Here is a 20000-nt window from a genome sequence, read left to right on the forward strand (position 1 = left end):
TTGTTGGTATGCAATGTCCTTCATGATGTCCCTCGTCCAGTCCATTAGGTCACGGATCTTGTTGCTGGGGGAAGAACGGTCAACACTCCATTTCAATTTCTCTTTCACCTCCTCTCTCAGAACACGCTGCAGGTTTGGAAAGATGGGTGGAAATTAATCAAAACTAGACGTGGTTATTGTCTAAACAAAACAACGCAATCAACAATAACAACAACAACAACAACAATAATAATAATAATAATAATAATAATAATAATAATAATAATAATAATTATACTATATACATATACAAGAGAGATAGATAGATAGAGACAGAAAGAAAGAAAGAAGGAAAGAGAGAGAGAGAGAGAGAGAGAGAGAGAGAGAGAGGAGAGAGAGAGAGAGAGAGAGAGAGAGAGAGAGAGAGAGAGAGAGAGAGAGAGAGAGAGAGAGAGAGAATTTGCAGGGCAAAATATCATATCCCGTAGAAACATGCAGCTTTCATGAAGACCCAATCATGACTTAGGAAACAAAAAAAAAAAATAAAAATAAAAACCAGTGCGTGATCACTCCAGGGTAAGTACAGAAAAGCAACTTGGAAAGTATATCATAGAAGAGTCAACAAGAATAACCTCCTCCGCTCACGGTGGAAGATAAAGATCACGACCCGTGCACTTCTATTGATTTCCTGTTACTGTTTTATACTACTCTTTTTTGGCGCAGATAAAGCTGATATTTTCAAATGCAATAATAGACATATAAAACACAATGCAATTGGCATGAAGTGACAACCTTATTTTTCACCCGGAAGTTAATCTTTTGTAGGTAGTCATCCTTGACAATCTCAATGGCCATGCAGCTCTTCTTGTAAAATGCAAAAGCTTTGCCTTGTAGAGGTGTCATGCGCACTGCGGAGGGAGTATGAAAATGTTTTCACTTTTAAAAATCAAAAATTAAAAAGGGAGAAGGTCAGTAAATAAAACTTTTGATCTTTAAGTTTTGTCAAACTATACTTCAGTGTTAATCTAAGCGTAAATGTTGATGTATTACAGTTACATCTACATGAATCGGACTGTTGTAATCTGAATATCTCAACTATTGAATCTGATGGGCCCTTTAAGAATTTCTCTTTCAAAACAAAATACACTTTCAATTTTGTTCTTCATATAAACCGATCGACATGGTTGGACTGACTATAAATGCCGATGTGCGTTGCTTAAGCAGAAGAAAAGAAAATAAAGGACACAAAAAGATGAAACAACAACAAAAAACCCATTGAAACTCTCCCCCCCCCAAAAAAAAAACCACACACACACACACACACAAACCCAACCCCCCCCCCCCCCCCAAAAAAAAAAAACAAAACAACAAAACAACAACAACAAAAATGAAGAAAATACAAAAAAAAAACAAACAAACCATTAAAAAAGACAAAACAAAAAGAAAGCCCGATAACAATAAGCTTTCCCCTCAAACTAACATAATAAAAACAAAACAAAACAATAACAATTCTACACGACACAAAAGAAATTAAAAACAACAAAATTATATCAAGTTTACATATTTTCTTGAACTATGAACTTAAAACATTAGAAAACTATACTTATGACAACAAGGAACGACAAAAGTGACTCTCGCTTAAAATTGAAATAATCCAAAACAGACCTCAGTAGAGACGATTTACCAGGGCACTCTGATGAGTGGCTGTGTTGAATTCATGTATTGACACAGCATGGAATAAATTACTCACTGAATTCGTGTAGTTTAGGGTCGATGTCACACATTCTGAATAGGATCAGGAAAAGTTTGAATCCTACATCCATGTACTCTTGGGCAAACTCCTCTTTCTGTTTCTTTTGCTGGAGAAGAACGTTATTGCACGCGATTTAAATGTTGATTGAAAACGTAAAAAATGAAAGCAACACAGGTGATGACGATACAATATCATGGTGACAATAATGATGATGGTGACCGTGACAAATAACAATGGCGGTGATGATAGTAACGGTTCAGTTTAATTTCGAAACTATGTGTTTAAAAAGAAGGAAACTCCCCCATTCAAAAGAATAAAACCAGTGGACGAAGAATTCAATTCAATAATTTTGTTGACAAATATACGAGAAAAGAACACCCCATTCATCTTTTGGCAATACCTAACACATCGCCTAAGATATAGTAATTTGTTGGCGTAAATAAGAAGCTAAATATTTCGCTCGAAGTCAAAATGAACAGAATTGGGAAATATGATATGTTTAAGCCTCAAAAACCACAATCATTTCCCTCAATAAAAACCTATCAATTTTTACTTAAACCTCATAGATGCTAATTTAAATTTAAGATTTCAGAGGTTTGCTTGGCCATAATCTCAGATGAAGTCAGAGAGCCGGTCATGTTGACTCTTACTGGTATTATAGCAGGGTGAATGAACATAGGATTTATAGTGAAAAATAAACATTTGGGTTAAATTTATGTAATTGAATTGAGAAGAAGAAACATAGTTTATCTTTTAAAAAGTAGAATTTTATATTTTAAAATTATTTAAGTAGTTCTTCAGAGCCATTAGGAGCCTGAGTTTATCCTGGTTTTTAAAGCATGAAACGGACAACAGCAATTGCTTGTTTCCCTTTGGTTTGGATTTCAGATCTTTCAGACCCATCTACCCAACCACTACTGGGTGGACAGGAGGGTGGGAGAGATCCAAAGAAAAACCTTGACTTCACCCGGGGTCTATCTCGGTCCCTTTGCTTGTGAAGCGAGTGCTCTATCAAGTGAGCGAGCTATCGGAGCTATTCTCATTATATTAATCTTCAATTCACCTATCGATCCTACTCTCAGCAACTCACCATGACTCCCTTAAAGAGTTTCTTCCCCTTGAGATTCCTGTTGGACGCCATTTTGGTTTGAGATCCAATGGGGTTGTTCATCGCTTCCTCTAATGCTTTGAGTTCCATGATCTTCAGCTTGTCCGTCGTGTGGCGCTCGTAACACTCCGCCATCAGGGATAGCAATGCTTTCTTATCTAAGGTGTCCTTCACCTCCTGGAAACGTTATAATAGCAACAAAGTTACAATGTTAAAAATAAGGACAATAAGGGTTTAAAGTAATGGTATTGCAAATCTTGGTAACAATAGTCCACCAGAACCACAATACACACAAAGCTGGAGTATATCGCTCTTTTCTGTGGCGCCAAACAATTCATTTTGCTACACTTAACAAAACAACAACAACAACAACAACAAAAAAAGCATTTTCCGTCAGTTCTAATAGACCCAGAAACCGAATCTTAAACGATCAGAGATATCAGAAACATCATTGGCTTTACCCGAAATCAAAACGGGCCAGTTTGCCATGTGAGTGGAGTGCTTTATGAAATAGAGCTATAAGGGTCACCCCTCAGGCAGGTTACATTGTGAAGCCATCCTTATACGCTGCCGTAAGTTTGCGTTATTTTTTCTAAGTCAGACATTTCTGTTAGATTTGTGTTATCTGACACATAAAAATCTATTTTATTACGGTGGTTTTACTTACCTCCTATCAACTACATACAAGAAAATAGAAGCACAAGGTACTGGAGAGAGGTATATCCTGCCGTAAATACAAAAACTAACACACACACACACACACACACACACACACACACACACATATATATATATATATATATATATATATATATATATATATATATATATATATATAAACACCCGCGAACAAGCGGGTCAACTCTTAAGAAAAGCTCAATCAAAGACTACTTACACATTTATCAATTATTATGAAGGCTTGATAAAATGCTTTTCTTACAGTAACAGAAAAAAGTGAACTTGATTTTTAAAAAATTGAGTAGCTGGTCACAAGTAGCCAAATGTCATGAATCGTATAAGTGCGAGATTAACAGTCGTAGTTCTTCGAAGCAATAACACCTATGGATTTGGGACAGAACAAAACAAAATTAAACAAAATATAAACAACAATCTAATCAATTGAAATAGCCAAAATAAAAGTTATTGTACAAACAAGATTAAAACACAGTTGTAGGTTTCCCAAGATCATGTCTATGAAGTTCAGCGCTTGGTAATTTGTTCTTTTTTGAAGCTGTTATTTTCATTTTTGTTTATTACTTTTTACAGTCCACAGCTTCTAGCAGCCTAGTATCATGCATAGACCACATTTTTGTACTTCGACATATTTAGAACAATCAAATGAGTGGAAAAGCTCCCTGTATATTGCATTTATCGACTTTGAAAAGGCTTTCATTAGCGTTCATCGAGACAGTCTGTAGAAGATACTTAGGCATTGTGGTATTCCACAGAAAATTGTTAACGTTATCCAATCTCTCTACAAGACTTTTGAGTGCAGAGTTGTTTACAACAGTAAGTAAACAGAACCATTTAAAGTGAACATTGGAGTCAGTCAAGCAAGGTTGTATCCTCTCACCCATACTATTTTCCTTGGCTGGTTGATGAAAACACTACAAAAGGACATAAACGAGGAATACAATGGGGTCTTACATCAACACTTGAGGATTTAGATTATTTAGACGACACTGGACTACTCTCCCATAGATTTCAGGATATATGCCAGAAGACTGAAAGTCTGCAGCAAGCTCAATTGAAACGAGATTATATTCCAGCACTAAAATAAAGATTTTTAAAAGTAACGTCTTGAGCGTTTTGCTCTATGGATCAGAATGTTGGAAGATCACAGAGAGTAGCATCCAGAAACTTGAAGTATTCCAAAACAAATGTTTGCGACGAATCTTCACGATATTCTGGCCAAACACAATCTCAAATGAGGACCTGAGAGCGAAAGCTGAAGTGGAGTCTCTGGAGAGTCTCACTGAAAGGAGAATATGGCAATCGTTGGGGCATGTCTGTCGCAGACCTGATGAAACACTGATAAGGAAGGCTTTGCGATGGACACCCAAAGGAAAGAGGAAGCGAGGCCGCCCCAAGGAGACTCGGAGACGTACCGTAGAGAGGGAACCAAAGCAGAGAGGTCCGTCCCGCGAGATGGCCCCAAGAATAGCTGCTGACAGGACCAAGTGGAGATCCCTTGTATTGCCTCAAGTTCCAGCAGGCCCGGAGAGGATTGAGTGAGTGCATGGGGTTAACGTAAAGATATGGAAAATATTGGATTACTTACGAGAGCCACGTCTGTGGCACCAGGTCCATTTTCCTCAATCAGACTCATGACCAGATTGGATATGCTGGTCCTCAGGTCAAGGGTCTGGAATTTTTAAAAGGAAAATAAATATTGATAAGTTAAAAGGCTCCAATCGCTTGTGATCATCGAATGTTCAAAAGGCTCATATCGCTTGTCTAATGTACAGTGCTTGATCTTTACCCCTCTTTATAACAACTTTCAATGTATTTAAAATGCAGAGCCTTGGGTGCGATAAAATTATATTGAATAAGGGTTTGATAAAATAAGACGTTTTCCTCTAACCAATTTTATTAATTACATAAGGGCTACTAGCGACGTGTAAATATATGCAAGTCTGACATCCGAACAAGCTTATGGGCCTAGTTTAACATTGTTGTATAGACAATATTTTGCGTATTTATTTTAGATTTCCATTACAACAATGAGGCCATAAGGAATTGGGTTATCAGACCTGCAAATAAGTGTGCGTGGCTACTAGGCATTTCAACAGTTAAGTGAACATTTGGAAATTTAAAAAACTACTTTTACAATTAACCTTGCGCTCGAAGACAGGCATTTGCTGATGGATCAATATCACATTTTCCATGGTTTACGACGAGTACCAAACTATGAGCGCTTTACTCAATATATTTGTCTAGTTCAGTTAACAAAAATGCCACACAAGCATGGTTTTAAATGGAAATATTCGACATGTGTTTGAAACCGAATAATGATGATGATGATGATGATGATGATGATGATGATGATGATGATGATGATGATGATGATGATGATGATGATGATGATAATAATAATAAGACAACGACAACCAACTATTTAGTTTGACTTAAATTTAGAACAAATTATAAAGGACCTGCAGATATTTGTTCAAACCTTTTCTACAGAGCAGTCGGCAAACTCGCCAGATCTCAGGATAAAATTGATGTAGTCAATGATTTTATTATCATAGATGACCACACGGTTGTCTTGATTACCCTAGGGAAACATGACAAATTATAATACATTATGTTGTTATTGAGGATCACACTGTTGTCATGTCTACAATAACAACTTCCACTACCTAGGAGGATCCAAGACCTAGCAAACATGACAAATTGTAATACAATTTGGAGTCATAGACGACCACACTGTTGTCTAGGTAACCCGTGGAAACATGACAAACTATAATATATTTTGTTGTCATAGACGACCACACTATTTCTTGGTAAACATGACAAATTATGATAAATTTTGTTTTCTCGACTCTTGTTACATTTTACGCTATAGACCGTCTATATACAAATAACAAACGAAAGCAATAAATGATAACAAAGGATGATGAATAATGTAAGCAATATTATGATTTCAACGATACTGAAATTAATGATAACATTAAAGGACACCAACAATAATAATAATAATAATAATAAAATAATAATAATAATAATAATAATAATAATAATAATAATAATATAATAATAATAATAATAATAATAATAATAATAATAATAATAATAATAAATAATAATAATAATAATAATAATAATAATATAATAATAATAATAATAATAATAATAATAATAATAATAATAATAATAATAACAATAAAAATGATAATAGCAATAATATTGATAAAAATATGAAACACATAAAATTTAATTCGAGCTTTTATGTGCCCGATAGGCTATACATCAAATATGCTCAAATAGTTTTATAAGTGGTCCCAAGCTAACAGAAACACTGACATTACAGGACGTTTGTAAGTCGATTTTACAAATGACAAGGGCAATACTGTTACTGGCCAGGACCTGTTGTTACATCTCAGTACGGTAAGAGAATATGGGTAAAGAGTTTTCTGTAAGAAATCATTTTGACATTGTGACCATGACCAGGAACCTGCGTGTCATACCACAAAACTACAAAGTCAGGATTATAAATACCTGTAGATAAAAACAAACCTGTTGTACTCTGAATAAACACATTAAATGAATTAAAATTTGGTCAGAAAACTCCTGAAATTTCGATGGATTAAAATGACCTTCGGTTTGTCAAAAAGCTGGAACTTCAAAGAAGTCTTCAAGGAAATCTCAGGATTGACAGTTTGTGACAAGACAAAAGTCATTTTATTTGATCAATATTTGAAGGACGAGTTTTCTGGACAACGTTTTAAAATGTGTTTCTTTTCCTTCAGATTATGGAAGAATAATGAGTACAGTGGTTACTTTTATTCTCATTATCAGTAACATAATTATTGTCGTCTTTATATTGAAAATGTAAAGAAGACAATGAATGATAAAGCAATAATAATATGATCAAAACATTCATTGAATAATGAAACTGTTCAAAAATAAGGACGAAAATAAAAGTGTTGAACAAATAGAAATCTTTGACTTTATCAACTTACGGCTGTGAATTCGTTCATGGTTTCAAACAGTTGTATAACCAGGTCAATGTTTTTACTGTTGATGTTGGAGTAAATCACATTGAGGAATCGTGTCACTTCAGCGATGATGTCAAATGACTTGACGTTGTCTGGTTGCTCTCTCAGATAATCCTAGAAAAAGTGAGGAATTCTTGTAAGATTTTGGTTTTGTCCTCTACACGGGAGCTCCATTCCACTCAAATCTGATATACGACTTAGATAATAGTTTTCACTAAGAGTGTATTTCACTAAGAGTAATGCGACTTTTGCTTGATCGAATCCCGGGTAGCCTCGCTGTAGTTGCTCTCTTAGTGACAACATTTCATTTTGCGTTATAACCAGATAAACAAAGGGAGATGTAGTAAAATGAAAGAAATTCAATCTCGAAAGTAAAAGGTTTTAACATATTCTTCTTCTTCTTCTTCTTCTTCTTCTTCTTCTTCTTCTTCTTCTTCTTCTTCTTCTTCTTCTTCTTCTTCTTCTTTTTCTTTCTTCTTCTTCTTCTTCTTCTTCTTCTTCTTCTTCTTCTTCTTCTTCTTCTTCTTCTTCTTCTTCTTCTTCTTCTTCTTTATATAAACCGACTAACACAGTCAGACTGAGCATAACTGTTGATGAAGCATGTCCATTTTATAAGTACATTCACGATAAAATATATGGGATAGAACTTTAAAAGTTCTCAGGTCTGTGGTCTAAAGAAAAAATAATCCCAGTGTCTCAAATCACGATCTATAAACGTCGTTGAAATCCCAAATAACATAGGAAGTATTGGCTTGTGTTACTTAAAATGTGTATAAGTAATATTGGAAGTAATGACACAAGCAGCAGCAGCAGTAGCAGTAGTAGTAGTAGTAGTAGTAGTAGTAGTAGTAGTAGTAGTAGCAGTAGTAGTAGTAGTAGTAGTAGTAGTAGTAGTAGTAGTAGTAGTAGTAGTAGCAGTAGTAGTAGTAGTTGTAGTAGTAGTAGTAATGGCGGCGGTGGTAGTAGCTTCGTTACCTGTAACAATTTGTTCTGTCCATCACACATACGCGCCATGACCTTGAGAACCAACTCGATGTACCCGTCATTCCTGTACTCAAAGGCAGACGTGTCAGCGGGAATCGCCTCAATCTCCTCCTCGGGACAGGGAGCCTGGTCGATTTGATGGGAAAACAATTACCATAATTATCATTTTATCTCAGTGTGTGTGTGTGTGTGGGGGGGGGGGGGGGGGGGGGATGCGAAAAGTCTATTGGTACAGAACTCGACTTTAAAAACAGACCGGTTTTGATTCCTGATAGAGTCAGACTTCTTTCTGTGTTTGTCCATCCAATGATTGTATAGCCAGTCCTGTCAGATCTGAGAGAAAGCGCTTTGAGACATTCATATTTCGCATTTTTATGGAATTACCATGTTCACTGCGCTTCATTACTCTTTTATCTATTTCCATAGTCGGCCAAAAGTAACCAAATTCCACTTCTGTAGTACGTAAAGGACGCCTGGCAAGCAACATGTACTGTATAAAGTTAACATTTTCTGCAGCCCAGACTCCAAGGACTGGTCATGGCAGTCACAACAATTCAAGTTTAGATTCATCCTCAGATTCATCCTCAACCAATACTCGGCAATTGCATTATGACTTTAAAGTATTGCTAGCGCATTAAAAACCCCTAAAAACATGAAAACCAGAAAAGCAAGATTTGATTTTTCTTATGACTTACTTCAACTTTGACCTCAAGTTCAATGTCATTCCCATCTTCCTTTTTCATCAATGCTTCCTCTTCTTTGATGATTGGATTAGTGAATGCCACCTATGTAGGAGGAAATGTAGTGATTGTCATAATCCGAAAAAAGGTAAAAAAATATCGAGTTGACAAAGTCAACGCTATCATTCTCTTTTTTCTTATGATTTCCTTCATCTTCTTTTTGTCTATGTCATTATTACCGTTGACGTCATTGTCCTCTTTTTCTCTTTCTCCTACTGCTAATTCGTTTCTACAACGACAACAACAACTACTACTACCACTGCTACTACTACTACTACTACAACTTCTACTACTACTACTACCGCTACTACTACTACTACTACTACTACTACTACTACTACTACTACTACTACTACTACTACTACTACTACGATTACCACTACTACTACTACTACTACAACTTCTACTACTACTACTACCGCTACTACTACTACTATTACTTCTACTACTACTACTACTACTACTACTACTACTACTACTACTACTACTACTACTACTACTACTACTACTACTACTACCACTACTACAAATCGCCACCACGACGTTAATCTCTGGAGTAGACCACTGTAAAGAGATATATCAAATAGAATATTTGTTATGAACGTATATCTCCTTGACAGATAAGTATTTGAAACAAAATCGATTTTCTTTAACCTCCTTCAGAATTCCATTTCCTGATCCAGAATCTTGAACTATAGCAGAGTTTTTGCCTTTCTTGTCTTTCTTCTCTTTCTTCCCTTTGGGTATTTTGTTCTTAGGCGGAGTTGGTGGCTCTTTTTTGTCTTTAACTTTAGCTTTCTTCTGTTTTTTGGTTGGTGTTTTCGTGCAGCTCTTTGCAGCCTTTCTTGTCTGGTAAAAACACAAATATGTTATAGTGAATGACATAATGAGACGGATGGTGAAAAGGTTTGAACTGAGATATTGCCAAGTTTTATTAGAAGGTCAATTTTTATCCAAAAATATGATTAAATCAACCCTTTTTGTACGTCTTCGGGGAATATCAAAGCTTAATTTCACTTCTAAATGTTTTTTTTACGGCTAGTCAAGTTGAAAAAGTATGAAATTTGAGAAAAGTTGCTGGATACCTTTCCAATACATCTGACCATAACTTCCTAAAAATTCACGCGATTTACTTCAAATAAAGATTAAAATGCTCATTCATTCAGAAAATGCAAAAGAATACAAATCCATAATTTTCACCTTCCGACTGATTATGTCATTCACTGACAAATATGAGTAGATTCATGTTGATACTGACCATTCAAACTGTTTGGCATTGATGAAAATCTTTAGAAAGTAGGTGGGACGTCTGAAAATATCCTGGCTTCAAGCTCATTACTTGAAAATAATACATTTACTTTTCCCCCCTTCATTGTCATATTTTGTGACCAGTTGCGCAAACGAGTAATATATATATATATATATATATATATATATATATATATATATATATATATATATATATATATATTTCTGTACAACGATAAACTAATTAACAACCTTGTTTATATAAGATAAAAAGGAACAATTCTGCTATAATTCTTTGAAAGCAAGTTCCATCTTGCCATTTGACAATGTAAATCTACCTAAAGATCTGAAAAAGTGTGTATGAAAAAGGAGGTCCGAGGTTCGATCCCAAGTCGAGGAAGACTGATTTTTTGGGATGGTCATCTTGTATTTTTCTTTCTTCCTTTGTCTGGCACTGTTTCATACACACTTTTTCAGATCTTGATCAGACACCCGTGCCTGCTCACTAATTTGTCACTATGTTACCATCGACTTACCCATCCACTCAAGCGTTGCTGTCTCATCGCATCTTCATAGGCTTGTATTTGCTGATAGAGGAGAAAAATTTTTGACTAATGAATGTGTATAATACGGTTGAGTGTGGCATCGTCAACCAAAAGCAACGTGACAAACACACTGTTCTATCACATCTACACCCGTTTATATTTCCTCATTCCTGTTGAAAAATTAGGCCCTTTCACAACGGCACCATAAGATTCCGTCGCCTAGGCATTCCATGAAGGAATAAAGTTAATCCATCAAACAGGATGTCTGATGTCAACAGGAATCACCCATGTTGTCCAATGTTGACAAATGGCGTTAAACAAGAATTTACTACCCATCGCCCCAAAGTGGTAATATCTCGGGCTGAACCAGATGCCAAAAAGGGAATTTATTTGAAGTTAAAATGATGAGAGAAATGAAATGTTGGATTAATTCCCTTTATAAAATTATATTTGCTCTGCTTAATAAAACAGACAAACTTTAGCAAAGTTCAATATTCGTGACTGTTAATTCAATTATCAGCACCCATATTACTCAGACACAATACCGTTTTGAAACGACAGGTCACATTTAAAAAAAAATAATTTCACAGCCTAACTTAAGGTTACATATCATGCATCAGAATAAGATGATGATGAATAGACAAAATATTTTTTAAAATCTATATTTTGTTTGCTCTAACAAGCGCCTATTTATGACTGTTAGGGCTGACTAAATTAGAGAAAATATTTAGACAGAAGAGAAATCTATTTTTGTGACTAGTCTGAGATCACCTAAATGAGTCAGAAATACATTTTAATATTGATAAATACATATCAGTAACTCTGCCGTACTCTAACCCCCCCCCCCCCCCCCCCCCCCCAAGAGAGCAGATAAGCTGATCGAAGAGCCTGCCTGCGGCCCCTATTCCTCACCTAGACAGGTTCAATTCCATTTTCAAGTCAAGTTGCCTACACACAGACTTACCAGGTCGTTAGTGGGTATAATCTTCATTTCGTTGTGTCATAAACTGCACTATCAACTGAGTTATCGGGACCCCCAAAACAAATACAAACCATGAAATAAAAACAATCAAACCAAAGGCCGGAATACTGTCTTACCCTGAGTGCCATCAGGGTGACCATAAACATATTCTTGGACTTTTTGTTGTCGGAGGATTCCTTCAGTTTGGCCTCTTGTTGGGCTTGAAGAGAACGCCTAAAAATAAACAATAAATAAATAAACCACTGAAAATTGGTAAAAAAAAAATACCAAAATAAAATTTAAAAACTAAAAAAATAAAATAGAAGCAAGAAAGATCGATAAATATATTTTCTTACCATTTGCAATAATATCCGAGTCAAAACTATTTTTCCATTGATCATCAATTTGTTTTGTTTGCTTTTTTTTTCTTTTGTTAAGTGGGATTTGCAAGCGCTCACTGGAAGGAAGATGACGGGTGGGTAGAAGATAACAGCGTTGGAGTTTACTGGCACGTTACGCCTTCTTGTAAAACTACAAGGTCCACAATGAAATTTCGTAGCTCTAATTTGGAGAGTGAAATATACATTTGCAGTCTACTTGTAAGCTTACCAAAATACCAGTTTCAACTCGTATACTGCCGTTGTTTTTAAAAACACAGTATATGCAATGTTAACCAAATAGCACAGACTGTGTTCTTTAATAAAACGGCAGTATATTAGATAGAGATTCAAGTTGCTCTTAATGCATTTGAAAATAAGCCTTCGTATTTTATCATGAGTTGATTGATAACATGACGATTTCTAATTTGAGGGATCTTTCATAAACAGTTCAAAAATGCTCTATGGACTGTAAGACTCGTAAATAGTTCCATGTAAGAAATAGAAGATGGAATTGATAATCCAGAACGTATGAATCAATCGTTATGAAATAAAAGAGAGATAAAAGTGCTCTTGTGAATGAGGAAATCCATTCAATTAAGAATTTTTATAACATAAAAAGTAGATAACGAAAAGACTAAGAAAGAAGATCATAAACAGTCAAATTCGATCCCATGCTGTTCATGAAACAGTTTGTGATTTGCGGTCGAAAGTTTTAATAAAAAATTGTGAACACAGTGATTTTATTTTGACTGCCAGAAATAAATTAGCAAAGCTATCATAAAAGTCCAGAATTATGCATTTGATAGATGATGTTAACATTGGAACCGATTTGATCGTCTCAAAGACAAAATTTGAAGAATATTGCAAAAACAAAATTTGACTTTGGTTGTGATAAAATCTAAAGCGACCAAAAAGCCACCAAAATGTTTTTAAGAAAGCAAGAAGAAATGTATACAAATTATCTTTTTTCAAATATGACATTTACTAAACACTTGTAAGTAATTGTTAGTGTTCAAATTGTTAATGTTACTGTAAAATCAAATCTGCAAAATAACAAGAGAAACAATATAAAAAATATAATTTGAAAAAATAATACTGCATTTGAACATTATAAATGAATACATTGTGATTTATTCTGATATTTCTGAATCATTTATGAGACATATACCGTCATTTATTACTATAGACTATATAGTTAAATATTCATACGCATTCTTTTACTTCAATCCAAGAGCCTTTATTTACTAAAAACTACATTACATATTTTATAAGTAACGAACAAAATGAATATAAAAGCTTCGAAAAATAACAAAAACACCAAAAAAAAAAAAAAAAAAAAAATGGAACTTTTCGGGCTCAAACCCGTCTTCAACCAATAACAAACACAATAAAAACATTAAGACATCATTTAAAATCCCCACAGAGAAATATTTGGCACTACTTCAAGGAAATACCAGGTTTTAGAGTTTTTGACAAGATGAGAGCCATTTTAATTTTAATCAATCGATATTAAGAGGACGAATTTTCTGATCTAAATTTTTAAAATATGTTTTTTACAGAGCACGGCTGTGTCATTTTACGTCAGAGAACCTTTGTATTATTCTCTCAACTATCAACGTAGGTTGAAATGTACAACCTAGAAAAACAATGCAAAACAGGCACATCAAACAGTGAAACGCATAACACAAAGATAACAAATGCTTTATAAGTGAAATATTTCAAAATCTTAGTATCATCAACACATTGGAAACAGTGTTAATTCAATAATTTAGGTCAAATGTAGGACTGTATTGAAAATAATGAATGGTGGTATGACATTACATGATGTTTGTTTATTGTTAACCACAAGTTAAACGTTTGTGTTATAAATGACTCAACATGAGTTGATATGAAGTGAATCATTCCATACATTTACAATCAACACATACAGTCAGAGAAATAAAAGTTGCTAAACACATTTTATTCCTGTCACCTAATAACTTCCAAATTGTTGTTCGCATCGATTAAAAACTCAGACCTATGTAGTTGTATTTACCAAGGTAGCAGTAACACCAATTTGACCCAGGCAGTAGGAAGTAGAAACATACGAGGGCTGTCCCAGAAACAAGGTAAATAAGCTCGTAACTCAAAAAATTGTGAATGGAATTGAATAAAACTTACAGTATAAACTTTGACATCATTTATTTACTTCCCAAATTAGTCGCCATTCCGATCGATGCATTTCCTCCATCGTGACAGGAGGACAAATACCCCCTCCCTAAAAAATTGACGTCAAGGCATTTCAGGAAATTCTCCACTTCTGAAATCAATTCATCGTCGTCGTCAAACTTTTTTTTCACCCAAGTGTCTCTTAAGGGGCCCAAACAGATGGAAATCTGACGGGGCGATCTAGGCTATGAGGAGGATGTGGTAAAACTTCCCACGCATTAATTTGGAAGCAGTGCTTTGTTATGTTTGCAGTATGGGGAGTGGCATTGTTGTGTTGAAAAACGACTCCTCTGCTGAGCCGACCGGGTCTCTCACGTCGTACGGCCTCTTTAAGTTTGTTCAAAGTTTCACAGTATCTGGCAGCGTTTATGGTCTGACCTGGTTGCAGAAAATCAATCAAGAGAACACCTTTGGCATCCCAGAACACGGTGGCCATCAACTTTCTCGTTGAATGTTGCATTTTGAACTTTTTGGCCGGTGGTGAAGAAGGACGTTTCCAGATCATCGAATCCTTTTTTGATTCTGGCGTGTTGTGGTGAACCCAGGTTTCATCGCCAGTGATCATTTGGTCAAGTAAACACATAGACTGGTCAGCAGGCCAAGGTCTCCACCAGGTCCAGTTCGCATTCCTTGCTCATCATGGACTCGTTGAAGGAGGTTCTGTGACACTTCTGCACGCTGTGCCTGATGGTCTTCTGTCAGCTGTTTCGGGACCCGCCGAGCGGAAACTTTACTAAAGTCCAATGGCTTGATTATTCTTTCGACAGCAGATTTTGACATTTCAAGTCTAAGGGCAATTTCGCGAACTTTCAGTGTCCTGTCTTCACGAATCAGGGTCTCAACACGTTGAACATTTTGTTGTGAATGGGCAGACGGAGATCGCCCAGTGCTTTGTTTATCATGCACATTTGATCGACCTTGCTGAAACTCATTGAACCAGAAACTTGTTTGAAGCTCATCACAGATTCCCCATACACGCTTACCAATTCTGGATGGATTTCAGAAGGACATTTGCCTTTTGCAGCAAAAAACCTTATAACAGCTCGAACTTCTTCTTTTGGACCACTCAGTTATGAGAGTAGTCATCTTTGTTTTTATGCAGATCAGAATCTTGTTCAACAATAGTGCTGAAACGTTCAGTCCTGATGCACAACAATATTATCCTTAATATCCGGTTTACAGATTTCGAATATCATCATTGGTTCAGGAGATATGGCTCTACTTACCTTATTTCTGGGACAGCCCTCGTATGTATTCAGAATTTTTTATAACACAATATTTCTTTGATGTACCATTTTGCCATTATCAAGTAATGGAGTAATCTCCCAAAAGCTATTTTGTGACCCAAACCAAAGATGGTCCATGTTATATTTTGCCAGGAATAAGATGGCATTGCAAGAAGAAAAATGATGGGATTGCCTTCCAAAGTAATCTATAGTAAAACTTTTTTTTGGGCAAAATGTGCATCTCTACAAAATGAAGCGTTTAACTTTTCATAGCCAAAATGGGGATAGAAAATTGTTGCCGTGCGATAATCGATTTGATGCCCAAAGAAATCAATTTGTTGTCGAGGTGCTACTTGGAACACTTCAAAATCATCAATCACGATGATGTCATCCTAGTTTGAGAATGCATCAAATATCGATTCATGAGAATGCATCAAATATCGATTCATGAGAATGCATCAAATATCGATTCATGAGAATGCATCAAATATCGATTCATGAGAATGCATCAAATATCGATTCATGAGAATGCATCCGATATCGATCTATGAGAATGCATCAAATATCGATTCATCAGTCTGTAGAGGGCATCAATATATGTCGGTGGTTTCTAAGACAACATTTTAATTGTAATTCATTTCTTTGGAGGTTTTTAGTCGAGGCCCATTTTGAATAAGTTGACACATTAAATCAAGAACTATAGTCTATTGTTTAGAATTCAACAAAATTGAATGGCACTGTCAAAAAGCACATGTATACGCGTTGGGGTTGCATTGAACACTATAGGAAAAATTCCTGGACTAAAAGGGACTAACTTTAACAGTGAATGTTGGTTTTATTTGAATCCGTTTCCTTGACTCTGGAGGCATGCATTTTATTTCATAGGATTGAATCTTTTAAAGTACAAGTTGTTACAACCAGATAGCTCCACACAACACATCGTTCAAGCTATTGGGTTTCAACGTCATTTCATAATTGAGTGGTCAGCAGACGAGCAGCTGATGTTTGTGATTCACCCAGTCCAAACTTTCAACTCCTCTCGCCTTCTTCAACCTAAATGTTGTCATAAAGACTAATCAAGTGAAGCTCATTTTAATTTTCAAACCACGTGCTCTCTGAACGTTCAACACCCGTATGAACAATACAAAACTGTGCAAGAAATCCTTTTACGGCATATACATGAAAGTGTATTTCATGGTGAGGTTGTCTCATTGAAAATGTTTCAAAATTGATTTATCAGTGATAATGAGTTTGATGATTCCAAGTGAATCTTAATTTCCAATAATATATCGTGATGCAAACAATTTTTGTTCAATCAATATTTTCTTGTCGTTTAATCAAGGCAGATACATTAAAAGTATCGTGAATTTCGTGTCTGAACTAACTTTGAGGAGTGGCATGTTTTCCTGGACAAGTTCGAGGTCAACATCGCATTTATAGAATAGGACAGCTGGCATGACTAAATACTAAAGGGGTGCCTGTGTTTTTTATCGAGGTTTTCCTGATATAGGTGGGTCTTACAGCATTACAACACATGACTCGTATATAATCGGTTCTGGTTCAAATCCCTTGGTACGCCGTTTAAAAAAAGGAGAACCCTGTCCATGTAAGACAGAGTGAGTAGCTTAGTTCAATGTATATGTGGTAAACCAGCGTCTTATTCAGAAGAGAGCGAATACTTTTTACCCTCTGTTTCAAATGAAAGAAAGCAGGATAAATGTATTGTCTTGAACCGTTTTGTTCTATCAGGACTACAATTGTGAATGAAACTTGATGAAATCAAACGGCATACTTCAGATTAACATGATTCTCTCTCTCTCTCTCTCTCTCTCTCTCTCTCTCTCTCTCTCCCTCTCTCTCCCTCCCTCCCTCTATATCTCTCTCCCCTTCTCTCTCTTTCTCTCTTCTCTCTTTCTTTCTTTCTTTCTATCTTTATCTTCCTCTCTCACACAAAAACATACAGGCACACACACCTACCCCCACACATACACTTACGAGCGCACACACATATTATTGTTTATTAGTATATTAAATTCAAATCTATTGAAGAAATACTCATAATAAACTACAATTGCATTTAAAAAAAAGAAAAAGAAAAAAAGAAGCCACTTTTCCATTTTCCGCCGTCTTTTGATATTGGATAAAAATGTCAGAGATCAAGATGCAGAAACAGGCAATAAAAACACAGTCTGAAATTCGAAACTTTTTAAAACATAAAATGTCAAGAAATGATAATCGAACCAAAAGAAGACGAATCCTCACCCTGCAACAGTCCTGCATTGATTGGATCAAGGATTAAAGACAACTCGATGAATCCTTCCCCACTATGCAATAGTATATTTTAATCAATTCAATATTTATTTTTACATCACTGAAAAAAAGACGTTTTTAAAAATTTGGCCAGAAAACTCGCTCTTCAAATATCGATGGATTAAAAGGACTCTTATCGTGTCAAAAACTCTCAAACCTGGGACTTCGTGAAATCCAAGGGTTGAGTGTTTTGGACAGGACAGGGGTAATTTTAATCGAGCGATATTTGAAGGACGTATTCTCTGGCCAAAATTCTTCAAAAGTGACTTTTCACAGTTCAAGGTACAAAGATAATGATAACAGGATGACTGAATGACACCATTTGGCTCACTGTTCAAGTAAGAGTTCCAAATTCAGCACGCAGTAGATTTTTAAAAATCATTTATTACTTGCATTTTTTTTTATCTTGAAGGGATTTTGTAATAGAATCGAAAATGATAATAGTATTTATCAACTAATTTCGGACCAAGACTATTTTGGCTTCCAATTAAAACTCACTCTTGCACAGCGAGGATAATATAAAAACTAAATGAAGTGGACAGCACAGACGCATATGTGACCCATCACCTTCAACGGTAATATGTCAGGATGGTTTAGATGATAACATTTGAATCTATAGCCAGATGTATTAGAGACTTGTGCCAAAAACAGTTTCGTTATATTAAGAAATAATAAGACTATAAATTCTTAAGAAGCTAAAGAGTAAAATGTCACATACCACATATGTACTTGTATATAACTATTTCAATTTTAAATCCAGTTTCTGTCGTCTGTTCATCCTGACATCATACCGGATTGAAGAAGTTGGTTACAAATACCCCCCCCCCCCCAAAAAAATAAATAAAAAACCAAAAGAAAAAAAGTTAATGACTAATTTCTGTGGCTTAAATGGTAGGGGGTCAAGGTACTCATACACGTTACCAAAATACAGCGTTAGCTACTCAAACAACACTAGATTCAAACAAAACATTGCACCCAAAGTTATGAGTAAAGTAATCAAATATATAAAATTCAAGACGCATCGACAAATCGGTTCAAACTTTTTGTGTTTTTTTTAGGCTTCAAAAAGCTTTTGAATAATCAAAATCTACTGCCTGAAGCTTTTATCCAAATAAAACGATTGTGGAAAAATGCTACCCTTCGAAAAATAACCAGACAAATAATGGGTAACTATTTCTTCAAATATCCATCGATTAAAATAACCATCGTCGTGTTAAAAACTCTCAAACCTGAGACTTCAATGATATTTTAAAGAAAATCCCAGGTTTGAAAGTTTTGTCAAGGTGAGGGTCGTTTTAATCGATCGATTTTTGAAGATGGCCTAAATTAAAAAAAAAAAACAACGCGTTTCTAGTTTCTAGGATACGCCAGTTGTATCACACAAGTCGACCTGACCTGGTTTCTATTTGACGACACATGTGACCCACCCTCTCAAAACGGTCTTATATCGGAGTGATATTGATGATAACAATTGAATTTATAGTGTCAAACATTAAACTTGGCTTATGTTTGTATGCTTTTATTAAGATAGAACAAATACAATTTTATAAAGAGAATTAACCCCACATTTCGCATTTCTTATCATTTTAACTTCAAATTCACTTGTTGACAACTGGTTCATCACGTAACACACACACACACACACACACACACACACACACATATATATATATATATATATATTATATATATATATATATATTGAATCGTGTTTGATACAAATATGGTACGGATAGTGCTCGACATGTAGCAATGGAGCGAATTATTATTTTGATATTTACCATTTATATATAATACTGCTTTGAGGCGATGGGTCACATGTATGTTTTTATCAGTC

At 35.2% G+C, this 20000-nt stretch overlaps 1 protein-coding gene across 1 annotated transcript in view; it reads right to left on the minus strand.

Moving 5' to 3' along the window:
• LOC144977146 (inositol 1,4,5-trisphosphate-gated calcium channel ITPR3-like) overlaps positions 1-20000 on the minus strand; it is a 171663-nt gene that overhangs the window by 19293 nt on the left and 132370 nt on the right. Inside the window, exons 51-62 of the mRNA XM_078922006.1 lie at positions 12177-12273; positions 11070-11120; positions 9940-10134; positions 9241-9330; positions 8537-8671; positions 7526-7675; positions 6016-6117; positions 5122-5205; positions 2823-3017; positions 1730-1838; positions 772-887; positions 1-126 (exon numbers count right to left, since the gene is read on the minus strand). The exon at positions 1-126 is cut by the window's left edge and continues 44 nt beyond it. Of these exons, the coding sequence (XP_078778132.1) occupies positions 1-126; positions 772-887; positions 1730-1838; positions 2823-3017; positions 5122-5205; positions 6016-6117; positions 7526-7675; positions 8537-8671; positions 9241-9330; positions 9940-10134; positions 11070-11120; positions 12177-12273 (1450 nt within the window). The remainder of the gene's footprint in view (positions 127-771; positions 888-1729; positions 1839-2822; positions 3018-5121; positions 5206-6015; positions 6118-7525; positions 7676-8536; positions 8672-9240; positions 9331-9939; positions 10135-11069; positions 11121-12176; positions 12274-20000) is intronic.

This window comes from Berghia stephanieae, chromosome 7 (assembly GCF_034508935.2).
Source record: "Berghia stephanieae isolate SIO BIC M18660-M18661 chromosome 7, UCSD_Bste_1.3, whole genome shotgun sequence".
NCBI classification, from domain to species: Eukaryota; Metazoa; Mollusca; class Gastropoda; order Nudibranchia; family Aeolidiidae; genus Berghia; species Berghia stephanieae.